This window comes from Danio aesculapii, chromosome 10 (assembly GCF_903798145.1).
Source record: "Danio aesculapii chromosome 10, fDanAes4.1, whole genome shotgun sequence".
NCBI lineage: Eukaryota > Metazoa > Chordata > Actinopteri > Cypriniformes > Danionidae > Danio > Danio aesculapii.
In genome coordinates, this window is record NC_079444.1 from 44,362,653 (window position 1) to 44,372,471 (window position 9,819).

The 9,819-nt window shown below is 37.9% G+C and overlaps 1 protein-coding gene across 1 annotated transcript in view; it reads left to right on the forward strand.

Annotated features, from left to right (window-relative positions):
- The window catches only part of grk3 (G protein-coupled receptor kinase 3), a 149,137-nt gene extending 140,022 nt beyond the window's left edge, over window positions 1–9,115 (forward strand). The window contains exons 20-21 of the mRNA XM_056466378.1: window positions 3,980–4,093; window positions 5,863–9,115. Coding sequence (XP_056322353.1) covers window positions 3,980–4,093; window positions 5,863–6,024 — 276 coding nt within the window. The 3' untranslated portion in view covers window positions 6,025–9,115. The remainder of the gene's footprint in view (window positions 1–3,979; window positions 4,094–5,862) is intronic.
- Window positions 9,116–9,819: the final 704 nt, after the last annotated feature.

The following is a 9,819-nucleotide window of genomic DNA, read 5'->3' on the forward strand; positions in this document are numbered from 1 at the left end:
CATTCAGGTACAGAAATTGAACAATCAAACATAAAATACCTTGGTCATCATTATAGAACTATTAAAAACTAATCATAATTAATAATCTTTAATTAATCCAATCCTACCATGTGACTATTGCTGATACACACATTGCGATATCAATGCTCAGCCAATATATTGTGCTGCTCTAACATGAATAAATGTCCTTTTGCTCGGTTAAACATTCATTCGGCTTAGTCTCTTAGTCGCCACAGCGGAATGAACTGCCAACTATTCCAGCATATGTTTTACATAGCGGATGCCCTTCCAACTGCAACTCACCTATACACTGTTGCACGCACACTCATACTGGTTAAACATGATCAGATTTGGCAGGAGCACTAATAATTGTGTCTTCAGCAGTCTTTGCCCTCCAGTCGAGTGATTTATGTTCCTCAAAAGAAGACGAGGAGGAAGAGCACTGCTCTAGAGATTAGCGTGTGGTTTTCCTCCATCCCGCTGCGGTATATTCCCGTAGTACCTGCAGCCGTGATCCACATCCTCTGCTTCTTTACTCCTGCGCTCTAGAAAAGCTCAGTGTTTCCCAGCGGACGGAGAGAGGTTTTGCGTCTGCGCTCAGATCAGAAGTAGGTCAGTGCAGGATCCCCGGGGACAAACGCTTTCCGTCCTCATCTGTAACTAAGATTAAACAGAAGTTGAGATTTCCACTGTATTTCTGTTTAACTCTCTGAGATCTCCAGTCTGAAGAGTAGAACAAGAGCATTAGGAAGTCAGATGTGATGCTGATGCTTGACTGTATTGCATCTGTTGAGGGTTTATTTCTATGCTATATGCTGCACTTTTTAACAGTTCATATCAAGCTTTAAGCAAAATAAAGAGTTAGTTTAATTAACATTTAGAGGATAGTCAAATATAGCTATTAGAAATAAAGCCTCATTAACACTATGAGCGACTCGCAGCGGCAAAACGGCAATCAACCATTCATTTCAATGAAGGAGAGTGAGCGACTTCTGGCGACATCTGTCTACCAACCATCAGCAAGCGTTGGTGACCAGGTGGGCGTGTCGAAGTTGAGAATCCTTCAACTTTATGCAAATGAAGAGTGACTTTCTTGGGCGATAGCCAATAGGAGCACCAGTAGAGCTCATGTGATCCTCTGAGGCTGGTTATATTCTCCGTGCTGTAGACCTTCACAGACCTGCGTTTGCAGCAGATCACCACCCAGAGTGGCAGGCAGCTACAAAGCAATCATTTATTTATTTATTTATTTATTATATATTTATATATTTCCAGTATATTGAACTTTTTAACTTGTTATTTCAAGCTTTGAACAAAGCAAGGATTTTGTTTAATTATTATTTATAGGATAGTCAAATATAGCCATTATAAAATCTTTATTTATTTATATCCTGTTTATTGAGCTTTTTAGCTGTTCATTTCAACCTTTGAACAAAAGTTGTTTCATTAACCTTTAGATGATAGATAAATATAGCCATTACAAAATAATAGTTTATTTATTAATAATATTATTTATTTATTTATTTATAGCCTCTATATTGAGCTTTTTAACTGTTCATTTTATGCTTTGAAGAAAACAAGGATTTTCTTTAATCATTATTCTCAGGGTAGTCAAGTACAGCATTAAAATTAATAGTTGATTTATTTTTTTCTGTATATTGAACTTTTTAAAAGTTAATTTCAAGCTTTGATCCACACAAAGAATTAGTTTAATATTCACAAAATTGTCAAATATAGCCATTAAAAAATAATATTTATTAATATCCTGTATATTGTGCTTTACTGTTCATTTCAAGCTTTGAACAAAGCAAGGATTTTGTTCACTTATTATTCATAGGATAGTCAAATATAGCCATTACAAAATCTTGATTTATTTATTTATTATCCTGTATGTTCATTTTAAGCTTTAAACAAAACATGGAATTTGTTTAATTAATGTTTATAGGATAGTCAAATATAACCATTACGAAATAATAGCTTATTTATTTTGTTTATTTATTTATTAATAATAGTATTTTGTTCATTTATTTATTTATATCCTGTATATTGCACTATTTAACTGTTCATTTCAACCTTTGAACAAAATATGGAATATGTTTAATTCATATTCATAGGATAGTCCAATATAGCCATTACAAAAAATAGACTATTTATTTATTTATGTACTCTATATTGAGCTTTTTGACTGTTCGTTTTAAGCTTTGAACAAAACAAGGATTTTGTTCAACTAATATTCACAGGATGGTCAAAGCCATTATGAAATGATATATACAAATTTCACAATATTTTGAATTTTGCATGACGTATTTAGTTCGCAAACATCCTGTTCCAAAATGGAACAAAACATTTAATTAATATTCACTGGATAGTGCAAAAAAAAAGCCATTACAAAATATTAGATTTTTTTGTTTTATTAATTTATTTTTTTTATTTATTTTTGGCTTTTTAAAATAATTATATTTGGTCGTTTATTGATTGATTTAATAATTTTATTTCTTTGTATATTAAGCGATTGCAGTTTTATGTGTATCGTATCTGTTCCTCATCAAAGAAATGAAATGAAAATGTTTTTGTTTTAATTTATTTGATTAGGAACAGACACAATAGATTAATGCAAATGTTTGACTGCAAATGTATGGGCTCTTAAAGATCTAAACTTTAGCTAATTATTTAAAAATAATGTTGTTCCATATACATAGTAATGCATTTTATGCTTCCTGATGTATTATCTAAATGCAAATCTGTTTTATTTACTATTTATTTGAATTAATTTACTATTATTGATATTTCCGACGTCCGTTACAGTGAACAAAACATTCTCAGACAAAACACTGGAGATCTTGAGTGTGGTTTAATATCAAGCAGTTTGAATACAGTAAGTGTTTAAAGTAAGGATGATTGTAGAGAAGTGATTTCAGGAATCGGGTATCAATGACATGAGATCTGCGGCATCTGCTGTACCTCATTGATTACAAGCTTGTGATCTGAGTTTTTGCTCCCCGTATTCCCACAGAACCTCTAGCAGTGTAAGTGACACAAGCTGTGTTTCCATCCACCTATTATGATGCACATTTTAGAAAATTACATCAAAAAATGCTTAATGGAAATGCCAAGATGTGCGTAAATTGATGCTGAATAGGATCAACTATTATAATATGATAAGAAAATATATGCCTAAACTCTGCTATCTCAGCAATATCAGTTCATGTTAAGCAGAAAGTGATGATTTTCTTCTCATTTCTCATTGGACTGAAATGCTACTTATTTAATGCATTATTAATTCACATCTCAGCATAGTGTATAAAGCAATAAAATAAGAACAACATGATGTTTTCCCCTTTAAAGGACTGAATTCTGCTCATTTTGTAAAGGGGTGTAAACTTGTGCACACATCTTTTTCATTACCTAATTTGGGAACACATCTGAAATGAGTCAAAATAAACAACTTACACACAAACCCCGACTCTCATCCATGAACGCACCAATTTCTGATCCAATCAGAGCATCTGATAGTAAGAAAAGAGCTGAGAGAATCCCGTGATGACGAGACAGTGAGAAATGGCCTGCATTGAAGATAATGATCTCCCTCTAGCATTAACTGCACTTATATATGCATACACTTTTACTATTCTTTAAGAAACATTCATTAGATTTCGTCTGTCTTCTGAAGTGCAACTCCTTTATTAAAGAAGAAAAAGCACCACAGTGGTGAATCCCAACAGTGCAGCAAACTACACTTCTGTGTCTTATATTTACTCTTGTTAATCAGGAAGTGATGATTTTGCTTCTCATTGACTGGAGTCACTGCTTTATTTACTGTCTATGAGATAGTCCAAGTCTAATTGGATGGAAACACAGCTACAGACAGAAGTGTAAAACCTCAAGCATAGGCTAAACTTCACTTAGTGTAGTTTAGCGTAGTGCAGTCTATCATAAGTACTTGTAGAGGTTCATGCTGATTATCCTTTTGTCCCTCCAGCAAAACCTGCTGACCATGGAGCATATCGTGACGGTGGAGGAGACGCAGATCAAGGACAAGAAGTGCATCCTGCTGAGGGTTAAAGGAGGGAAGCAGTTCGTTCTGCAGTGTGAGGTGGGAAACTTTCAGATGCATGTTCTCAGTGTCGGCTCTAGAGTTATAAAAAGAATTCTCTACTGTAATTAAATGACTTGTCTATTCACTTAAGTCGTCACATATGGGTTAATACTAGGGATGTCCTGATTAGGTTTTTTTGCTCTTGAGTCAGAGTCATTTGATTTTGAGTATCAACCGATACCCAAACTCGATCCTGACCTGACACCTTTTCTTATGCGTAGGGCCAGACGGAATCTGCAGACGTTTTTTGCTATTTCTGCTGAGAATTTTGTAAAAATCTGTGGATTTCTGCGTAATTATTTTGGGAGTATCATAACTAAAACCTAAATATATGAAATAAAAAATAATCTTTAACTTTTATTTAATGTTTAAAATGCAAATCCAATTAGATCCACTTTATTTGGTAAACAAAGCAAGACTCTCATATATTATATCTACTAAAGGACAGAAAATATGACTGTACAAACTGTATTGTACATAAATCATATGGACATTTTCATATTAGTCAATAATATTACTGAAATTAATTAAAAACTGAATAAATATAACACATTTACACAAGTAAATAAACAAAATTAATAATGGGCCTTCTTGTGGGCCTTCTTATGGCTAACCAACATTAAAACCTGGATGAGCAATAACTCTCTGCAGCTAAATAAAAATAAAACAGAAGTGTTATTGTTAGGTCCCGCTGCTACCAACGTTTCAATTAAAACTCCCGGAGAATCTCGGAGTTATCTTTGATTCACTCCTGCAGTTTGACAAGCAAGTAAATGCAGTTGTGAAGAGCAGCTTTCTCCAGCTTAGATTGGTGGCAAATGTTAAACCGTTTCTCTCTAAAAAAATTGTAACCCATGCTTTAATCTCCTCTCGGTTAGACTACTGCATCTCTGTACATTGGTCTACCTCAGTCAACTCTCTCTCGGTTACAGTTGGTCCAGAATGCGGCTGCCAGATTAATAACAGGAACTAAGAGATCATATCTCCCCTGCCCTCGCCTTATTGCACTGGCTTCCTATAAAATTCAGAGTTGATTCTTTTCACATATAAAGCATTGCACAATTCTGCCCCGGTCTATATCTGAGAACTTATACAGCTTGTAGACCGTTAAGATCCCATCACCAGTTTCTTTTGTCTGTCCCTCGGTCTCGCTGCAAATCAAAAGGGGATCGAGGTTTCTGTGTTGCGGCTCCAAGACTCAGGAACAGTCTCCCTCTGAACATCAGGATTTCTCCTTCATTGGATGCTTTTAAATCTAATTTAAAGACTTCTTTTTCCTCTCTTGCCTTTGAGTGACGCATGCATGTTATTTCTTATCTGTATTTTAGTATTACATATATATATTATATATATATTTCCTTTTCTTCAATTTTTATTACCAGTGTTTGATTTTATTTATTTATTTGATTGTAAAGCTCTTTGGATCAACTGTGTGAAATTGTGCTCTATAAATAAAGTTAGCCTTTCTGATCCGATACTTCTATAATACAATAAAACAGATAAAGAAGAGCCAAGTAAATCATGAACTAGAAGTCAAGTTATTATATGTTGTTCTTGAATCTTGGATAGGCAACAAGACTTTATCAGGTAGTGTACGTTATAGGCAGTGTTGGGGAAAGCTCCTAGAAAGTAAAGCATCACAATATTGAGCTGCTCTCCCAAACACAAGTAACTAATGTGTTACCCCCAACACTGGTTATGAGTGCTGAAAATACATCTAATAAATCAGCTCCGAATGCACAGCTAATGCTCTTCCTCTTTTTCAGAGCGACCCAGAGTTTGTCCAGTGGAAGAAGGAGCTGACCGAAGCGTTCACCGAGGCCCAGAAGCTGCTGCGCCGAGCTCCTAAAGTCATCGGCAAGGGCAGAACTAACGTGGTGGAGCTCTCCAAACCTCCGCTCACACACCGCAACAGCAACGGCCTGTGATCCGCTTCTCCTGCACCTGATCCACTCTCCATCCTCACACACACACACACACGCACACACTCACACGCACGCACACACACACTCGCTTGTCCAATCCGGAAGCTTCTGCTGGATTGTGCCCTGCTGTTCCTCAATAGTTTGTGAATTAAATGCACACAAGCACTCGCAGACACGGATAATGATCATCAGCGGTGCAGGCTGGGAAACTGCACTCGTTTCTCCTCCAATCTTCTCCCGGCATGCTCAGAAATAGCCTAAGAAAGGAAAAGTGGCTAACTTTAATCCATAAGCAGCAGTTAGACTGAATGAACACCTCTGCTGCGGGAAACAGGAGCTGACAGAGCTCTGATTCAGTGGATGGAGATGTTTGACTGATACTCCTCCTGTCGTTCTTCAAGGAAACGCTGTTGACTGCCATTCCTGAAGCGCACACTGCACCACTGTCTGTCAACTATGGCGTATGGCATGCATGTTTCATGCTAGCAGATGCAGATTTGCGGAGTGTCATGACATCGACCTCCACACACACTGCACCAAATGCTTTTCCTACCGAGCGTTTCTGATCCAAACATTGTTCAATCAAGAAGCTTTTAATAGACGAGCAAAAAATACAGTTTTGTTTTTAGATTTTAGCCAAAATTAAGTGAGATCTTCTCTTAATAAACCCTAAATAATCTGCCTCTACTTCCAAATGAAACCAGGATTATTCAGCTTCCCCCATTGGCCGATTATTCAGCTTGTTTTAAGAGAAAACTCACTTATTTCTGCAAATAAAACTCTATTTTTACTCCTCTAGATGAAGCGTATTGATTTAAGGATATTTCAGCGAGGGTTTTAAGTGAGAAAGCATTTGTCTTAGCGGTGTGTACAGACTTGGAGATGTCCTGAGTTGTTGGATTGAATGCATTAGTGAGAGCTGCGAGTGTTGTGTGCATCCAAGACTCCGTATAGTGTACAAAAGAACATATAGGGAGCGTCTTCTTTCAGTCCTTTAGATTTTGTTTTGGTGCTCAGCCCCTGTATACACCAAATGATGGTTGGGTTGCTGCGATGCAAGATGATGTTGTTGTTGCTTTAAAGGAAATGCCCCCGGGAAGAAGTTTTCTTTTTGGCCTTGAATGTATTTTTCATTTCTCTTATCGCTTCTTTTTGTTTGTTCGTTTGGAGGTGATTTACGCTGCTTGATACGATGGGAAGGACTTTGAGAGGGGGGCAGGACGTTTACCCCCTGTTTTTAAACTCCTTCCACCTTGAAGTGCAAAAAGTGCCAATGAAATAAACCTTTGAGGACTCCTGGCGTTTGCGGACGGATGTGTCGGATACGGAACCTAAAAGGAACCTCCACGGTTGACCATGCATGATGTCTCGGTTTGAGGGACCAGGAAAATCAAAAGAGCGGCAGCAGAACAGCATCCCTGGAGTCTTTTCTCTGACTGTACATATGAATCTTTCTCTGTGCATCTACAGTATAATCCTCTTGACAATGTTTGCATATATGGCGAATCTCTCTGTCTCTGCCTGTCTGTGTTAGTCTCTGTGGCGGGAGGGTTTTGGGGAGGGGGGGTTGGTTAAATCCTCAGGCTGACAGACGGAGGAGTGTGTGTTTTTGCGCACGCGTGTGAGAGAATGCAGAGTTGTTTGGATGGTTTATCTCATAATGAGGTGCGAGATGATGGAGGTCTTCTTGTCCAACATCCGTTCACACGCAGACGTGCTGATATATCCGAAAGCGTTCGCGAGACTGTTTGTCGTAAGGCTCGAGTTGAATATAGTTTCCATTTTTATATTGTTGGTCTCGAATGTGGCGCAAATGCAGATTTGTTTTGGAGTGTGTGTGTGTGTGTGTGAGTGTGTGTGTGTGTTTGTTCTTGAATGGAAACGGAGGCATGAGTTGATTTTCTTTATGTATATTCAGGTTTTTGTTTGATGCAGTAATTCTTTTTCCTCCTATGCCATGCAAATATTGCAGGGTTTTAGGAGTCGGATCAGTTTGTTTGTAGCCTTGACGTGTGTGGAGGTGCCATCCTATATTTAGTTTTATTTTGAAACCAAAATGAAATCTCATCACTGCACTTTTTTCCTCCGTGCTTCATGAGCTGATGAAAAATAAACGTGCCAAACGACTGTAGGAGAATGTCCTTGAACCAATGAAAAGCTCCAGCCGGATGTTTCCGAGACTTCACATCGGTACGCGCGAGCGCCGGCGGCTTTTTGAGAAAGGGTACAAAACAAATGTGACCAAATTCGGGTGACGTGAACGATTGAACGTCATTACCGCGACGCCTCGAAAGCTACCGAGCGGCGACAGACAGAAACTGCCCGTTTCTCCACAAGGGTGGCACCTCCGCCAGGCCGAAATATCCATGTTTTATTCAGGGGTTTTTGTATTCTGATTTTAATTTGAATATTAATGGTAGCTTTTCGTTCAGTGTTTGCTTCATTCAATAGCTGGTGTGTGTGTCTGTTTTCCGCAACGTGGGCGAACCAAACGCAGAAGAGGACGATAAATAGGAAGAAAAAAAACAAACTAACAAGTATATATAAATATATATGTGTATATGAAATGAATACAAACGAGCTTAGGTTTATTTAAAAAGACTTTACGACGTAGACACACACGCGCATATACACACACGGGATAATTTGAGACTCTGGGTTCAGGGATGGGGTCGGATGTGAGTATTTGTGGTGAAGAATCAGCTCAGATCTTGCACATAAAATGTTTAGATATTGTACCTACGAGTTCCAGATCATTATTTTTGTTGGTTTAATACGGCTCTCTTTCATATTTATTGTCTGTTCGGGGAGTAGGCTAGTCCCTGTGTGCGTGGGTTTATGGGACACGGAGTTTTCCGGGTAATTACGCTCAGCCCAAACTCTTTTTCATGTGCCACAAAACAAACGCAGATACTACTGTCTGGGGTTATTACCATTACGGCTATGATGATGATGATGATGATGATATTATTCAATGAATGATAATTGTTACTACAATTATTTTCTTTGGTTTTCGTTTTTCAGAACAGCTAGGAAACGTGTGTGTTGGACTGCTTATAAAACAGTTCAGAAATAAAAGCCCCTTTTTCGTGTTGCCGTGTCTGTGGTCTCCGTCTGTTCCACATTCATTCTGTTTTAGAAATGCGATGGATTGAAACTCAGTTTACTATGGTGCTTTATTACTTAAAGTTTGTGTCTTGTTTCTAAATATCTAAAAAATTAAACCAAGAAGTATTTTCTAGACAAGTTAACATTGTTTTCAGAAATACTGAGTTAAGATGACTGAATAGTCTTCTAATAAAAGGATATGAACTTATTTTTGGTTTGAAATAACTACACTCACCGGCCACTTTATTAGGTACACCTTACTAGCACTGGGTTGGACCCCCTCTTGCCTCTTTAATCCTTCATGGCAGAGATTCAACAAGATACTGGAAATATTCCTCAGAGATTTTGCTCCATATTGACATGATAGCATCACACAGTTGCTGGAGATTTGTCGGCTGCACATCCATGATGCCAATCTCCCGTTCCACCACATCCCAAAGGTGCTCTATTGGATTGAGCTCTGGTGACTGTGGAGGCCATTTGAGTACAGTGAACTCATTGTCATGTTCAAGAAACCAGTCTTAGATGATTGACGCTTTATGACATGGTGCGTTATCCTGCTGGAAGTAGCCATCAGAAGATGGAGACACTGTGCTCATAAAGGGATGGACATGGTCAGCAACAATACTCAGGTAGGCTGTGGTGTTGACACCATGCTCAATTGGTACTAATGGACCCAAAGTGTGCCAA